The following is a 17014-nucleotide window of genomic DNA, read 5'->3' on the forward strand; positions in this document are numbered from 1 at the left end:
AGCGGCACAGAGCCCAGCACCGATGCTGTGCAGTGGGGAGGGGGAACCATTCTCACAGTGATTTTCTCTTCTCCACAGGATTTCCTTCAAGGGGACTGTACCAAAGCCAGGCAAAAGCTGAACTGGAAGCCCAGAGTCACATTTGATGTGAGTGAGGAGCTTTGTGCCTACCAGGGGTTCATGTCCTCCAGGAGCCACCCGGGGTGGGGGGGTTTGCCATGGTCAGTGACCACCCTGGGCTGTTGTTCCTTGGATGGCAGCAGCCACTTCAGTGGCATGTCTGACTGTTTACCCTGGGAATGGAGTGTGTACTCATGGAGGGAAGCAAAGGAGGGCACAAATAGGGGAGTAGACAGGCAAGCACTGGGGGAACCACATCTCCTCCCCCTCTCCCGCGGTGGGCGGGGGGCTCATCACGCTGCAGGGTTCATCCCTGACTCCAGGGCCCTCACCTGTCTTTCTTCTCCTTCACAGGAGCTGGTGAGGGAGATGGTGGATGCTGACGTGGAGCTCATGAGGAGCAACCCCAACGCCTGAGCCCACCGGGACCCAGCCATGGCACAGCTACACGGGGGCCGTGCTGGGGGCCACCCCCAGCCCCGGTGGCTCTATGCTAGCAGCCTGTGTGTGCAAGGCCGGTTTTGTCTTTCCTCCATTCCCCCAGTGCCTCAGGCCCCACACATCGGGGGCAGCCCCGCTCCTCCACCCAGGCCACCTCTGGTGCCTGCCACACTACTTTACCTAGAGGAGCCATTGGCCAGAGAGCCCACCGACTTACTTTTTAATTAAAACTTGTCTTTCTATTACTTAATGCGACCTCCAGCGCATTTTTAGTACTTTCTCCCATCTGAATGCCAGCACCCCCCAGCAACAGCAGCAGCACACCCCCGGTGCTGTGTGTGCCCTCCAGTCCCTGCTCCACCGCATCCTCCTGCCTTCCTTTTCTGAGCACTCCTTGTTTTCCCTTCCTGCAGCTTCCCTCCACCCCAGCGACCCATTTCCAGCACTTGAACTCTGTAAAAATTCAGATAACTCGATCTAACTTGCAGTGAAATCGCCTTTTGACCATGCCAAATTAATTCCTAATTGCTGGAATCGCTTTCAGATCAGGCAGAGGGGGTTTGCACGCACGCTTCAGATCTTCATTGCAGGGTGTAAGGGGTCACAGAGAGCCTTTCAGTCCTTCCCAGCCCCTCCTTCCCAAAGTACCTTCCCAGCCCTGGGGTTTGGGTAATTTTTTCCCCTTTTTGTTTCCCCCAGAATCATCTCACTCCCCACCCACCTTCTTCCTGCATACTATGATTAAACCTTGGACTGGAGCTTGAACCATCTCAAAAGATGGCTTAAGAAATTAAAAAATAAATAAATAAAAATAAAAAGAAGCATGGTTGTTGTTTTTTGTTGTTTTTTTTTTAAAAAAAAGCAACTTCAAGGTGAGTAAATATTTTTGCACTCTTCGTGCCAAGGTGCCTGGGTTATCCAGAGGTCGCTGAGCCCGTCTGTTTCCCATTGGTTTGGGATCTTCCACTACTGATCGTGGCCATCGCTTCAGCCAGGTGCCCCAAACACAAATGGGGCCATCCTGCAGCCGACCAGAGGGAGCTCTCACGGGGGAGTTGTGCTTGGTGCTGGATGGGGCACCGTTTTGCAGAAAACAGGGGGGGACACGATGGGGGCTGCAGGGAGAGAGGGCTCCTTGTGCACTCCGGCAGCTGACAGAGATGCAATGGAAAATGTGTAGGGTGCTGTGGGGCACAGGGAAAGGGCCCTATTGTGGCACAGCCCTTTGGGGCCACTTTGTGCAGGTGAGTAGAGTGCGAGCCTGGGGTTGTGGGGCTGCAAGAGTGGAGGGGGAGAGAGAGGAAGGGATGGGAGCTGCTCTGCTCCGCTCACCCTGAGCCACAGCACTCGTGCAAAAGGCTGTTGCTGGCAGATCTCCGTGGCACGTGTAATAATAACAATTAATAATCACCATCATTTAAAGGGAAAAAAAGGAACAAGATAACTCAACCCTAAAGCACTTTCCCGACGACGTATTTCTGGGAACTATTTTTGCATACAGTGATGCCCTGGGATGTTCGCAGTATAATATCGGCTTGCAGCCCCTCCTGTGTGTCGCCGGCGCTCCTTCGCCCTCGGTGTTGTTCTCTGCTCGCCCCAACCGCGCTGCTTTAGAGCCAGTTGGTGTTCAGCCTTTGTGTTGGGAGCAAAGGGGGGGAGCGGCAGACAAAACGGGTCCTAAACCAAAGGTTCCCTCAGGGCTATTTGCAGTTCCTCTGCCAGCCGGACTCTTTGCAACGACCACGGGATCACGTTTTAGAAACGGAACAAAGCAAAACAAAACAAAGTAAAATAAAATAAAACAATGAAAAAATAAAATCCAAACGCACGGCGACGTGAGCAGACGATCCCTCTACACGGGATCAATGCACCGCTCGCAGACCCGCGTTCCCAACGCCCGTTCATCGCCCAAGTCGGGCGCAGCGCAGCCCCATCCGTCCCTCCCGCACGCCGTCGCTCCGACCGCGCCGTCGGGCGCACCGCGGCTCCGCGCAGCTCCGAGGGCGGCTCGGGAGGCACACAGCTGAGCGCCCGGAGCCGCTCCCACAGGCGGCAGCGAACCGAGCCGGGCCGAGGGAGTGTTGCCGCAAAGCAAAACAAAACCAAGCAAACAAAAAAGGCTTTCTTCTCCCTCTTTTTTTTTTTTTTTTTTTCCTCTCTTCTTTGGATTTTTTCTTTTTTCTTTTTTTTTTTTTTCTTCTTTTATTTTTCCCCCTTTTTTTCTTTTTTCCCCTTTTTTTCTTTTTTTCCTTTTTCTTTTTTTTTTTTTTTAATTTTTCCTTTCTTTTTGATTTTTTTTTCTTTCTTTTTTTTTTTTTTTTTTTTTTTTTTTTTTTTGAAGGAGTTTGGGAAATCATTACTCTTCCCTCTCCCGAAACCCCTTCCCCGGAGCCACCCGCGGGTGCCCGTTCCCGCAGGCGGCGGCCCCACACGAGTCCGACCCCGCTCCATTCCCGGGGGGAAAAGGAGGGGGGCGCTTCCCCGCTGCCCCCGATGCCGTCCGCAGCGCGCCGGGTTATTCCCCGGATCGCGAAGCGAAGCCACCAGCGCCATCGCGAGGGTCACACCTTCCCCCCTTTCCCTCCCTCCCCTCGGGGCCGGGGGTCGTGGTTTGTGGGGCGGGGGCCGATCTCTGCCCCGTGACCCCCTATTGAGCGCCGGTGCTCCGCCGCCCGCAGACACAACAAACGCGGCCCGGAGCGGTGCGGCCGGCAGAGCTCCAACGTTTTGACGGGTGGAAGAAAAACATCAACAGATTCCTCGCAACGATCCGGTGCTGGGGGCGAGGGGAGGACTGCGGGCGGGGGAGAGGTCGGTGCGAGGCGGCGGGCGCTAATTGCGACCTTTGCTTTGTTAATGAGCCCGCTCCGGCCTCCCCCCCCCCCCCCCCCCTCGCCCCGCGCTGCGCCGGCACTGCCCGAACAGCGCTCTGCTCCGGGCGGCACTGTCAGCGCTGTTACGTTATCGTTCAGTGGGAAACGTTCTCCTTTTTTTTTCCCCTTATTTCAGGTACTTATTAACAATAATGATAATAATAAACTCGAAGTTTGAACGCTCGGAAAATAAACTACAGGAACAGAGAGGGGCTACGGCGCTTCTCTATCTCGAGCCGTTCTGCTCCGCCGCTGTGCCGATCCGACCTCAGTATCCATCGATTGATGAATACATAACATCATATCGAACATAAATATCCCGAGTATCATCATTTGTTCTTTCTTTCTTTTTTATTTTTATTGTTTTCTTTCCCGACTGGAGGAAATTCGGCTATTTTCAGAACTAATGGCTCTAAACGTGCCGGTTTTCCTGCGTTCTCCCCAGCGGCGGCGGCGAAAGGAGGAGGGAGGATTCCAGTCAGGATCTCGTTGTTGGCGGTGTCACTCCGCTACGCGCAGCCCCGACCCCCGGCGCAGGTAGGGCCGCTCCCGGGCGGCCCCACGCACGGCTCCGCTCTGCCCACCCAGAGCGCCCCGAGCTGCGCTGATTGAGGTGGCAGAAAACTGCCGACCTCCCCATTCCCACGCAGCCCGCGGGCCTCCAGCCGGGTCCGCCTTTCCTCCACTTCCCCATGCTTTCTAATATCTCTTATTTTTGCCGCACGCGAGTATCGAGCGAGGTTACAAGCCGAGCGAGCCGCGGGCGACTCTCGGTGCCTAAGGGAGTCCCTGCCCCTCACGTCGTTCGCACCCCGGGGCCGCTCGCGGGGCCTTAGCCCGGTGCGGAGCTGCGGCCGCCCCGACACAGAACCGCTCCCCCCTCCGCTGCCATTGTTCTGCGCTTGATAAAAAACAATCGCTCGTTAACCCCCGCCCTCCCCCCGGCGGCGGTGCGCTGGGAACGGCGGCATCGCCTCCCCTGACCCCCGTCTCCTTTTCTGTCTTTCTGTCCCCTGAAAAATGATTCCGCGCGCTCTGATTGAATTTTATTCCTTCCTGACCTGGCCCGGTTTTATTGCATGGACACCATCAATCTTGACCTAACACGACGTTTGTTTATGGCTTTGGAAAGAAGCGAATGGCTTTATGAGCGCCGCCGTCATGAAGTCGGGAGGGCTCCGCGCACCGCGGCACCGCACCACCTTCGGGGAGGACGCGCCGTCGGGCAGGAAAAGGAGAGGGGGAAATAAAAAAAGGGGGGTGGGGGGGAAAGAAACAAAATCCACACAGAAAGGGCGAGGGGGACCCTCCCGGCACGTGGGCTCGGGTCGAGGTCCGGCGGACTAAAACTCGCGCAACCTGCTCTGCGCGCTGCCCCGCTGTGCTCCTCCGCATGCCACCTGCGCGCCCGCGCAGCGACAACTCGGCCTCAGGCGCCCCGACGGCACCGCCGCTGCCCCTGCCCTCTGCTGCGCGTCTCGCAGTCCTTCCAAAATCCTCGCATATTAAAATAACCGAGCCGTCGGGCAATCGAGGGGGAACGGAGTGACTGCGCAGACATTTAAATGACCTCGCACTGAGATTAATTGAAAGCTAACGTTCAATTAGCGGTTATTCCCGAAATCGGTGATCTCTGACGAGGATGCGGGTCCATCCGTCCCCACGCGGGTCCGGCGTTCCGCTCCTGCTCACTCCGTGAGGACGACACATGAAACCCCTTCCTCTTCACGTGGGCCCCGGCCCTTCGCCGCCGCTGCCCCCTGAGCGTAGCAAAAGCCCCGGCAGCGCAAATCCAACCGCGTTCGCCTCAGACAGTGCCGTTTCGTGGGGACGCGCAGAGGGCAGCGTGCAGCAGGAGTGCAGCCCGGAGGTCACCCGTCGCGCCATGGAGCTGGGTTCTATTTTGAAAATACGGCCGTACTCACCTCGGGGCTCTTTCCATGATATTTCAGAAAGGGCCCCGCTTTCGTAAAACGCACGTTTGGTAACACTCCCCGTAAGGCCTCCAGCCGCGACACGAACAGTCGCACCACATTCTCCCTCCGTCAGAGGCCGCGGAGGTGCGGAAGGGCTTTAAATCTACATATTCAGTTGTGACCTTTGCAGAACGTAATGCAAACTGTCACTCACTTTAAGAAGAAATTCTATGGAGGAAATTCGGGCAGAGAGAAGAATATTCCTCTTCTGCCGGGGGGAATTCAGACCTCACACTCCCCTCAATTTCGGTGGCAGATAATTAAATACAAAATAAGAAATCACTGCGGCCGGCCAAATGGAGCAGTCCCTCAAATTAGCAACAGTTTTAAGGCGTTTTTCTTCCCTTGGACAACACGCAAAGCAACAGCTTTGAGATTCGGCTCAGGCTGAAACACAGCATGGAGCTGCACGCTGCCCCCTCACCCACGGAGTGCCCCGCGGCAGAACAGGACCGAGCAGCCCCGTCCCTCTGCCCGGTGCCGCAGGAGTTCAGCGAGGAGATGCGCGCTGCGCGCAGGGTCAGATGGCTGCTCCGTGGTGATGGGGCAGGCCCGGTTCTGCGGGGAGACCCACGCAGAACCCGCGCAGCGCCATTTCCGTTCTCCGCGTTAGGGTTCTGTGCGGAGGGGGGAGAAAAAAAAATAATCATAATTAACAAAAAATAAATACGAAATAACGAACCCCGCGCGTGCCCTCTGCTGCGCCTCCCCGCAGGACCTTCGGGAGCGGGAGGGTCGCCAGAAAGAACCGGGAACCTGGCGGGACGTGTCCCTGCCCCCCGCGCAGGGACAGTGGAAGGTACGGGCGGCACTCGTTGGAACGCCTCACGGCCCCGTTCTCCCCCGGCAGAGCAGCGGCACGAAACGAGCCCCACTCTCCTCGCTGTTTCTCCCCCCCGCCGCTGAGAAAACTGGGGGTGCGGGGGGATCGATGTCTCTTAGCACCGAAAATATTGCCCAACCATTACATGCAATCGCCGCTCTGCCCTCCCCGCGCCTTAACTTTGATTTTGGAGTTCAATCTCGAGAGAAACACCGATCCCACGCAGGCACCGCGGGGACAGACTCCGGTCGCCGCGGGAGCTTCATTTTGGGAGGAGAAAAGGGCGAAAACAGGAGCAGGGTGCAGCGCACGGCTCTGGGAGCGGGGGTCCGCCATCAGAAACTGCCCGGAGCGCTCCGCTCCATTTCTCCTTCGCTCCAACGATAACACAACTGTGCGACGGGGCGGGAGGGGAGACGGCGGGTTGAGGGGGGGGTGGCGAAGGGGGGGGAAGGCTTTTCGGACCCAACTCAATAAACACATAGATAGAAATAGCGCCGATAATTTCTTCACTGGTACTATCACAGGAAAAACAAAATAATATCAAAGAATTACACAAAACAATTTAAAAGACAGTGAGCTATTTAAAGAAACCGATTTCTAAGCAGCTTCGTGCAGTAACTCTCAAGTCGGTGTGCTTGAAGGTGCGCTGTGATTATCGCTGCTCCAGAGAGGAAGAGCTGCCCAAAAGCGGGGCACTGAGGTGAACACCTCTGTATTTATTTACAGTGCAAACTCAGCAATGCGGCAGCAATTACTGCTGAGTGTCGCCTCCTGATAAGAGGCGCTGATAGGAAACGGCATTATCTTGCGAGCAAACTTTAGGCCTTAAATATCTGCAATCGAATCGCCTTCTCCCCAGATCTGACTGACAGGGCACAGCCTTTCAACTTAATGAATTTACGGCAGTTTGGTGGCTGTTTGCAAAGGGGGAGGCAATCCTCAATGCCCGTAGGTTCTTAATTGCAAATTGAGCAGAAGGTGACATTCCTGCCCGGACAGAATGTCAGTCTGCGACCCATTCGTCTACGGTGGCTGTGGAAATACATTTTTTTCAGGTTTAAGGAATAAAGAGGAAGGGGAGAGACGGAAAGAAAAAAAAAAAAACAAAAAAAACACCTTAAAAACCACATAGGAAAAATTATCCCCTCCAACTTTTCCTAAACGGATCCGCAGCGGAGCAGTGGGGCCGTCCCAGCGGAGTGGAAAGGTCCCCAAAGGACAGGAGCAGGGCAGAGCCACGGCAGTGCGACCCAGCGCTTCGTTCTCTTCGGAGATCAAGCGCTGCTCTACAGGAGCGGCCCCTCTGCCAACTGCGCAAAGCAGCGATTTCTGTGCCCACGGCACACTTAAGAAAACGCACATTAGAGACTACCAGCCATCTAAGATCCACCGCGGGGTTTAGAAACACACGCGGTGCGTTTCTAGAAATAAATACGCGAGCCTTCTTTAAACAGAGATCCACATTCAAATCCCGCTTACAAACATAGGGGGTAACGCGTAGGGGCCGCCCCATGTGCGTGCACCGACAGCAGCGCAGGGACCGGGCCGGGGCCGCACCGCTGTTCTCGGCCATTTATTGAGGAGAAAACGCGTCTGTTTGCTCGCCAGCCCCGAGCTGCCTCGGGAGGAATTTGTTCCCAGTGAATGGGACGAGCCGAGAGAGGGGAACACAGCGCGGAAGGGACAGAAATGGGATTTTTGGACCTGGGGTGCCCGGGATTTGCGCGGAGGGGACGCGCAGTGCCGTCGCCCCTCGGGAGCCACGGAACCCTTTTCTTCCCCTCTCAAAGCAAAGCGTGAAAGTATGCAGACGTGGGCAGGGTCATTCCAACTGAACGGTAATTTATTAATAAACAAACAACGCGATACCTTCGGGATATTTTCAACGAAAAAAAAAAAAAACAGGAAAAAATATTGATAGAATAAGATTAATACAGTTTCCCTTTTTTTATATATATAGAGTGAAAAAAAAATATCAGCGTTTCAGTCCGTGTTAACGACACTTCTCGGGGAAGGGGAAACACTTTGTGGCGTTTGGTCCGCACCATCCAACTACAAATTAAAAATAAATTACTATGTGGCAATTTACACTTTCAAACAAGTCCTTGTCCGGGGGGGAGGGCGGGTGGGGGTGCAGAAGCGGGGCGCGGCGATACCTCACGGGACGGGACGCGGGGGGAGAGCACTGCTGGGAAGCGATCAACCAAAAAAAAAGCGACACTTACGTGGGAGCGGGCACCGCCGTCCTCTCACCGCCCCGCACGCGGGCGGCGGGCGGCGGGCCGCGCTCAGAACTTGCCGCAGTCGTAGACGAAGGCCCCGGAGGCGCGGTACAGCGGCTGGCTGCCGGGGAACGCCATCTGACAGCTGCCACCGCCCCCCGCTCCTCCGCCGCTCCCCGCGTTGCCGCCGCCTCCTCCGCCTCCGGGCGAGGCGCTGAGCCCCATCCGCGGCGCTTCGAAGACGTCCCGCGGACCGGCGGCGAAGCTCTGCTGCGGCCCCGCGTAGCCCAGCTCCCCCGCCGCCGCCGCCGCCGCCGCCGCCGCCGCAGCCGCCTGGTTGAGGTACCAGGAAGCCAAGCGGCCCTGGTGCGGGTGCGGGTGCGGGTGGTGCCCCTCCTGGTGGCCGCCCCCTGCCCCGCCGCCGCCGCCGCCGCCGCCGGGGCCGCCGCCGCTCCCCGCGCCGCCGTTGGCCGCTCCGCCGCCGCCCCCTCCGGGCATGGCGTAGTCGGGCAGCGGCTCCTCGGCGGGGCTGGCTGCGGGCAGGTGGCCGCCGGGCCGCTCGTTGCCCCCCGCCGCCGCGTACAGGCTCATGGCCTGCATGTTGCAGTGGTAGGAGCCGGCGGCGGCGGCAGCGGGCTGGCCGCAGGGCGAGCCGTACACCGCAGAGCTGTGGCCCGGAGAGTAGGCGCCGAGCGAGAGGGCGGGCGGCAGCGAGCTGCGCGGGGCGGCGGCGGCGGGGGGCAGCAGGCCGGCGCCCAGCTCGGCCGCCTGCGGGGAGCCCCGCAGCGAGGTCATGATGTTGTCCACGCTGAAGCCCGGCCCGTGATGGTGCGGAGGGGGGGGAGGAGGAGGAGGTGGAGGAGGTGGAGGAGGAGGCTCGGGGCCCTCCATGCCGAGGGAGCGGGCGGCGGGGAGCGCTCCGCCGCGGGGGCTGCCGCCGCTCGAGAGGCTGCTGCTGCTGTCGGGGCTCTCGATCTTGGGCACGGCGCCCAGCGGCGGCGCGGCGCCCGGCGGGGACACGGCCTGCGGCGGGGAGGCCGTGCCGTTCTCCGTCTTGATGTCCTGGATGCGCACCGGCGGCGGAGCGGCCCCGGCCGCGGGAGGGCCCCCGCCCTCGGGCTCGGCGCCGGTGGCGGCGGTGGGCGGCGGGCGCGGCGGCGGCGGGGCATGGTCCTTGAGGTGCAGGCGGTCCTTCTCCTCCTTGTCCTTGACGGCGTCCTTCTTCTTGAAGCGGCGGCGGCGGCGCAGGAAGCTGCCGTTCTCGAACATGTTGTAGGAATCGGGGTCCAGCGTCCAGTAGCTGCCCTTGCCGGGCTTCTTGTCGTCGCGGGGCACTTTGACGAAGCACTCGTTGAGGGACAGGTTGTGGCGGATGGAGTTTTGCCAGCCCTGCTTGTTGTCCCGGTAGAAAGGGAAGCGCTCCATGATGAACTGGTAGATCCCGTTGAGGGTGATCTTCTTATCGGGCGCGTTCTGGATGGCCATGGTGATGAGCGCGATGTAGCTGTAGGGCGGCTTCACCATATCCTTGGGCTGCGGCGGCGGCGTGTAGGGCCCGTAGGCGCGGGCCATGCCGGCGGGGTACTGCTCGTGGGCCGGGTGCGAATACACGCTCATGGGGGCCGGCATGGCCGCGTAGCCCCCGCCGGCCGCCGCCGCCGCCGCTCGGTAGTAGCTCTGCTCCCCGCCGAGGTACGGCACCACGCCCAGGGAGTTGGGGCTGGACACGGAGTAGCGCGCCTGCATGGCCGCCCGGCAGCCGTCCCCCTCCCTCCCTCCCGCCGCGGCGAGCAGCGCGGCCCTTCCCCCTCCACCCTCCGCCGCTCCGCGGGGCCGAGCAGCGCCCGGCGGCCGTGCGGCACCCCCCGCCCCCCCCGGCGGAGCGAGGGACGGAGGCGCCGGGCTCCGCTCTCGGTCTGCTCCGCGCGAGGCGGGGGGGGAGGTCAAAAAAGCGGGGAGGGGGCAAAAAGGGCTGCGAAAAAAGAGAAACGGGGGAGGAAAAAAAAAAATGAAAAAAGGAAAAAAAAAAACCAACAAAAAACCAGCAATCGCAGCGGAGAAGGCAGCTCCCAACGCAGGAGGGGGATTAAGGAAAGAAAACCTTTGCGACGCAGCTCCCGGCTCCGCGTTCCGCAGCGAGCTGTCTGCAGCGGGGACCCGGCTCGGGGATGGGTTCTGTGGGGCTTTTTGAAGCGAGCAGCAGCAAGAAAAAATCCACCGTCCGCTCCGCCGGCGGAGCTCCGCGCTTTCTCTCCTCTCTCTTTTTTTCAGTCTCTTTCTCGGTGCCGGGCTGCCTTGGGACGCATCGGAAAAACTCCTGAACTTTTGAGCATCCGTCACCGCCGCGAGAACTTTTTTACGCACTTACGGTTTTCTCCTTTTTTTTTTTTCTTTCTTTTTTTTTTTTTTTTTTTTTTTCCTCCCCTCTCTCTCCGCTCTCTCTCTTGCTCTCTCTCTCTCTTTTTTTTTTTCTTTTCCTCCTTTTGCAGCGGCTCGGCCCCGCCCCGCCGAGTCCGGACGGCCAATAGGGGCCGGGAAACACCCGCGGCTCTGAATGAGGAGGGAAAAAAAACGAGACCGGGCTGAAAAAAAAAAAAAAAAAAGAGAGAGAGAGGGAAAAAAAAAAAAGAAGAGAGGGAGAAAGAGAGACGGGAAAAGAGCTCCCGCGCAGCGCCGGCAGCCGCGGCTCTCGGCTACGGCCACACACGCCGAGTCTGGGGCTTGAGCGGGGCCCCGTCGCCTGCGCGCATTTTGCGCACATTTTGTGCGCGGGGGGTGGAGAGGGGGAAGGAGAGCACCAAGGCCGCGTGAGCGTCCACCCGTGCGCCGTACGAGCGCGGACAGGTCCGTGCGTTTCACCGATGCACACACACACACGCGGAGCTCTCCGCCACGCGTGTTTCTCCCCCTCCCCTCAATTCATTGTTATTATGTTCTCTGTTCGCCCCCCGCTTTCCCTCAATATGTTATTATTATTTTCTCTGCTCACCCCCCTCCCGCTGGCCTTTCCCCCTCCCCGCATTCCGGATCCTCTTCCTCTCCCCACGCCCGTGGGCGCGGAGGGAATATTCGCACGGTGTACGGACGCGGTGCGGTGCGCGGCTCTGCTCTCCCTGGGGGGGGGACCCTGCACAGAGCCCGGGGTGCGGCGTTTGTGCCCCACTGCGGTGCCGCTTTCCGCTCCGTGCGTGTCAGGTGTGTGTCACGGGAACGAAAAGAAATAGGCGCGGGAAAGGGGATGCTCCTGATACCCTTTGGCCGGACCTCGTGGCTAGAATTGATTCGTATTGCTGCTGCCTTTGTTGAAATGTCTGAGAGCGTACATGGGCTGTAACGGGATGTTGGGAATAACTCTTCAACGGGAGCGCAGAGGCGGCGAGGGGTGAGGGCTCGGTTCGTTCTTTTCCAGCATCCCCCTCCCTCTCCCTGGTCGTTGCTCCATCGGAGCGAGGAGGATTTCATTTCGCCGTTTAAACCCGGGAGAACCGCGTCCGTGTCCTGCGGGACAAGTCCCGGCAGCCCCGCGGGGACCCGAAGTCCGTTCCGCTGCCCTCGGCCGCTGCCAGCCGGGACCCCGCTGGCGTTCGGAACCGGTCGGCCGGAGGAAGGAGCCGAAATCTGTTTTGTGGGGCGGCGTATGTGGGGGGAAAGACGCTGAGAGCGAGTTGGTGAGAGGCATCGCTCACCCGAGCGTGTGACAGCGCCCGTCGGGCCGAGGACCCCGGGGTTCCCCCGGTTCCGAGCCCCTTTCACAGCCTTTTGCTGTGGGGACGCATCCTTCGCTCGGTTCGTTCCTCACACAGCACAGAGCCGTTGGTTATTCAATAGGCACACGCGTGCTTTCAGTGCAAGGAACCAAAGAAGTAATTTATACGGGCTGATATCTGCTCCTTTTCATATTCAAACGTCGCGGGTCTCCTCTTGGTAATAAATGTCAGCGCTGTAAAAGGGAATACCCGGTCCTACACAGCCGTGGTGTTTCACCGTCTGCAGTCGCTCACCTGCTGCTGCCCCACTGCGCGTTTCCCCCTTTCCTTCACGACTGCAGAACGAATAAACGTGCGAGCACTGCGCTGTTTATCCATCCCAACACTTGGTATTTTCAAAAACCGTATGTCCGTCCCAACACTCGGTATTTTCAAAAGCTCTCTCTTATTTTGCCGAAGAAAAAAAAAAAAAAAAAAGAGAGAGAAAAGAACAGGCAGAAAGAAAGGGGGGGGAATAAAGGATCTGTCAGCGCGTCCCCACGCTCCCGGGCCGTGCGATGTTCCCACGGCGTTACCGCGGACACAGCCGTTCCCATTCGCTGCGCGCTCACTGCGCGGTGGACCCTTTGCTCCTCCGGCGATGTGCGGGGCTGTGCCAACACCCGGAGGTTTCAGCTCAGGGAAGAAGGAAAGGGGGGCATTAATCCGGAGTGGTTTGCATTCAACCCGTTTTGCAATAGCCCCTCTGATTCTATAATTGTGAACTGACGCAATTGCCGGCTGCGTGCTAAGCTACATACCTCGCAGCAGCGCGACTCTGGTTTCTGCATGCGGGGCACAAAAGTCACCATTGTGAGGAGCGAGAGTGGCATGTTCGTACGGTGATATTTGGTGCGAGGGCGGCAGGAAGGGCGCCTTTCCCACCGCTTTCTCGGGATACCACCCAGAAAGAGGTCTCGGCGCTGGGCTTTCGCCTCCCCGAAGGGCTCCAGAAAGCGCACCCAACGCGGCCTCCGGCTGCCGGCATCGCTCAGTGCCCCACACGGAGCGGGGCTGGAGCCGGAGGGGCCGGGGCCGGGCTCGGGGACCCCGCCGGGCAGCGTCGGGCCGGGGGAGCCGCGCCGCGGGGCTCGGCGCGTGTGTGGCCGCTGGCGGCCGTATTTACGGAGATGTCAGTAAGAAGGATGGCAGCGGAGCGCTGGGCGGAGGGGCCGCCGTCTGACCTGGGCAAAGCCAGGTGGGCCCCCCCGACTCTCTCTGGGAGACCCGGGGGTGACCCGCCCGCCGGCCCCGGGCTGTTTGTGTTTAGACGGAGTCAGAGCTGCATTTCTCTCTTTCTTTTGGCTCCCACATCACAGCGGCAGCTCTGCAACTCCGAGCCCAGCCACCCAACCCGGCTCTTCGCATCTCAGGATGCGGCTTTCCGCGTTCCGCAAACGGAGGGCAGGGAGAGCAGCTCTCATCTTTTCGGGGAGGGGGGAGCAGGAGAGAGGCCATACCCCCAAAATCCGTGCTCAGCTCTATGCCAGACCCACCCACTCCGGTTTGGCAGCACTGTACCTTCTGCCCTTGCAGTGCTGCGCGGCCCGAGCTCAGGGGCTGTGTGCGCGTTTTGTACTTTATTTGTGCTTGCGTTTGTGTTCGTATTTTTGTTTCTGTTGTCGTGGGCTGACGACTTCACAGCTGAGTCGGAGCACTATTCCAGTCCCGGGTGGCTTTTGTCTTTAAGACATAAACAACACGACTTAATACGAAAATGAACTCTCCATCCCTCCGGCATCCTTTAGGCTCTCATTCTTGAATGGGAAATGAATTGCCCTTCACCGTAAATGCGGCAGCGCTCATCGGCTTCGTGTATTTCACGAACGCAACGCCTTCGTTTCACTTTTGGTGTCTAAAGGCGAATTTTGCATTTAATTCCCAGAGCAGAGCCGGGGCCATGGACCGGTCGGAACCCGCGAGGTTCCTCGTCCCGTCCGTGTGACACACAGGTGTCGCGGCACCAGGAGCGCAAACAGAACCGCGCTGAGAGGAACTGCTCGCGTTCTTTCTGCACTCGGGGCAGAGCGGTGTCACACAGAAAACACTAAGACCAAACCGACCTGCAGCCGCATAAATCCCTTTAATCTAGTGGGTCCCCAACAGCTCCGGCATCTCACGGAAAAAACAACGTTTGAGGACTGAGGGGGTGTGGGGGTTAAAAACTCTCTCCTAAAACGACAAAGGAGACAGCCAGACACGGATTTGATTTAATTTTTTTCTTTCTTTTTCTTTCCAAGGTCCCTTGTCCCTTTTGCTTTCCTTTTCCTCCCTTGTTTCCTTCCTTTCTCCGGGAGGGGCGGCGAGGCTGGAGCGGTGCTGAGCCCACCGGCTTCTCTGGAACCGCACAAATGGAACCTCGCGGGGCGGCGGAGCGGGGAGCGAGAGGAAGACTCCTGCTCCATCCCCATCTATTGCCATGTATGCGGGAGGAGAGAGACCGATTTGTAGAAAGGATTTATTTACTCTAGAACGAGGCGGCAGCTCCTCTCTGGGCAGCGATAAGCTCTTGGCGATTCATCACGCACCCGATAGGGATCAGCTCCCGCGCTCATCATTCCCTTCTCTCGAGTATTCCGAGGGCTGAGCACAGGAATGAGTTTGCGGGAGGGCTGCGCTGCCCCGCGGCAGGCAGATGGGGGGCAATGGCTTCTCCGCGCCCGCGCAGCTCCCGCGCCGCACCCTCCGGCCACCTGCGCGACACCGGGCGCTACGCGAGACGCGGGCGCCCCCTACCGACCGCTCCGCGCCGCTCCGCGCACCTGCCGGGCCCCCGGGAGCCCCGCGCAGTGCCGGGTCTGTGCGGTGCGCGGCGACGCGGTGCCAGCTCTGCCGGGGCCGCTATTTCTCCGGCCGTGCCAAGGAATGTCTTTATGGGTTGCCAGGCTTGCCCGTAAAACCTGCGAATGAAACAGTGCCGGTTTCCAGGAAAAGAGCTCCTGTTTTTTTGTTGTTTTTTTTTTGAAGCTGCCCTTTTCTGTCTCGTTACTGCCCTGCTCGGCCTCCGACGAAACGGCTCCATAAAGCTGCCCGTAAACTCGAAGCACAGGCTTTTGCACCTCCGTATGGCTGCAGAGGGGGTGCAAAGACGTGCACGCGCAGATCAATGAGTGTGCGGATTTCGGAGCGTTACGAGGCATTGATGTACAGTAAGCACAAACGCACCGAGGAGCTCTGTGTTCCTTTAGGGCTCTAGGAGCAAAGGCAGTGCAGGTCGTAAGGCTCTGCTATCTGCATACGTGCTTTTATGAGGCTACAAATGCTCTCTGCACAGTTATTCGTGCGCTGCCAGACGTAATGCGCTACAGCTGTTTGCATGCAGAAAGGAGCAGTGCTAAAATGCAATAAGCAGAGGGGAAAGAAGGCATTAAAGAACAGAAACTTTAGGGTGTAGGCGCTGTTTTCCACAAAGAACAAGCCATGCATAAATTAGTGGACCTTGGGGTCCCACTGGCACTGACCTCAGGTGTTCTGTAGGTCTCTGTTTCCAAACGAAGCAATGCCCCATCTGTCCCATCCAGGCCAAGTAGGGCCAAGTCCCTGTTCTGCAAAGCAGCAGAGGTCACAAGCCTCTGTCCCATGCTGAGTGATTGCGCTAGGAGTGCTTCACTTGCTAACCACAAGCACAGGTTTTTTTAGCAAAGAAGAGACACTTGAGGGATTATTTATAAAAGTTATTGAAGTTATCTGTTTAACTTGATAATTCCTGAAGGAGAAGCAGAGATTATCAGCTGAAGCTTACGTTTAGAAGTAATTACATGTCTGACTGTGGGGTACCTGTGTGGCTGGTTGGGCACAGGGGCACGTTTCAGCTCTCCTTCTACACGTGCTCTTTCCTCTTGGTTACAGTGGTGACAGCAAAAGGTCTGTGGGGAGAGCAGGAGGCCACGGGGACGGCAAGAGGCCTTTGGGGACAGCAGGAAGCTCTGCATGAGATGGTGACCAAAGCTCCCGCAGCTGTCCCTGTGGCAAGAACACCCACAGCAGCAGGTAATGTGCCCCTCCCACAGCAACTGACAGCCAGGAGCAAGAAATGTTCGGGCAGCTTACATCATCGTTTGCCTGTATCATTATCAAGGAGGAACTGAAAGCTGTTTTATGAGGAGCAGACAGACAAGACTAGCTTGAGCTTGAGACATAAAGAACTCAAACCACTAAGATACCTGAAGGCATCCCAATTAAGCGATATTACCATCTCGATCAAGATGCAGTCATTGTTAGTAAGCATCCCTGATTTCTAAGTGAGATATGCCAATGAAACAGATTTCCTGATTAGGTGCACTTAAATTAAGTGGAGAGAACTGCATGGAGGAAATGTGGAAGAGCTCTTGTATGGGCCAACTTCATGGGCACTGTGTCACCTCCACTGACACAGAGCTTGGACCGCTAACCTCAAACCCGCAGTGCTGCCCATGCCTGGGGCTGTGTGACCATCCCACCTCCACCCTCTGCCTGTGCTCCCAGCACAGGGAGCAGTGCTGCTAGTCATGCCCACAGCCACCTGCATCAGAGCACCTTGGCACCTGTGCTCTGCCAAAATCCCACTGGGTGCTGAGAAGGAGGCAGAGTGGTATCTGAGAGCCTGCGGGGGCTGATCCGACAGATAATGGCTTGGGATTTGGGATGAATCTGAAAGGAAGATCCTCATCAGCTCTGCACTGGATATTTCTGAGTTTTAGAGGTCAGACTCGCATAGTTTTCAGATGGAGGGACTCCAGGTGACATGCTCTGGCAGTAGGGCTGAAGGGCAGGTTGGGGAGAAAGAAAATACAGGCAGCAAGTCTTGCAGACACTGGTCCTTCTTAAAGCC

At 58.1% G+C, this 17014-nt stretch overlaps 2 protein-coding genes across 2 annotated transcripts in view; one reads left to right on the plus strand and one right to left on the minus strand.

Moving 5' to 3' along the window:
* GMDS (GDP-mannose 4,6-dehydratase) overlaps positions 1–1382 on the plus strand; it is a 389872-nt gene extending 388490 nt beyond the window's left edge. Inside the window, exons 10-11 of the mRNA XM_052697565.1 lie at positions 79–147; positions 475–1382. Of these exons, the coding sequence (XP_052553525.1) occupies positions 79–147; positions 475–537 (132 nt within the window). The 3' untranslated portion in view covers positions 538–1382. The remainder of the gene's footprint in view (positions 1–78; positions 148–474) is intronic.
* A 6679-nt stretch (positions 1383–8061) lies between these two features.
* On the minus strand, positions 8062–10216 carry FOXC1 (forkhead box C1). Its single transcript, XM_052697911.1, has 2 exons — positions 8462–10216; positions 8062–8288 (listed from the first exon to the last, which is right to left on the minus strand). The coding sequence occupies exon 1, from the start codon at positions 10202–10204 to the stop codon at positions 8525–8527; it is 1680 nt and encodes a 559-aa protein (XP_052553871.1). The 5' UTR covers positions 10205–10216; the 3' UTR covers positions 8062–8288; positions 8462–8524.
* Between the last annotated feature and the right edge of the window lie 6798 nt (positions 10217–17014).

The sequence above is a fragment of the Tympanuchus pallidicinctus genome, unplaced genomic scaffold, assembly GCF_026119805.1.
Source record: "Tympanuchus pallidicinctus isolate F22 unplaced genomic scaffold, pur_lepc_1.0 scaffold31, whole genome shotgun sequence".
Lineage (NCBI taxonomy): Eukaryota > Metazoa > Chordata > Aves > Galliformes > Phasianidae > Tympanuchus > Tympanuchus pallidicinctus.

Coding starts and splice junctions, on each gene's coding strand:
- FOXC1 (XM_052697911.1), bottom strand. CDS start 10,204: ATGCAGGCGCGCTACTCCGTGTCCAGCCCCAACTCCCTGGGCGTGGTG.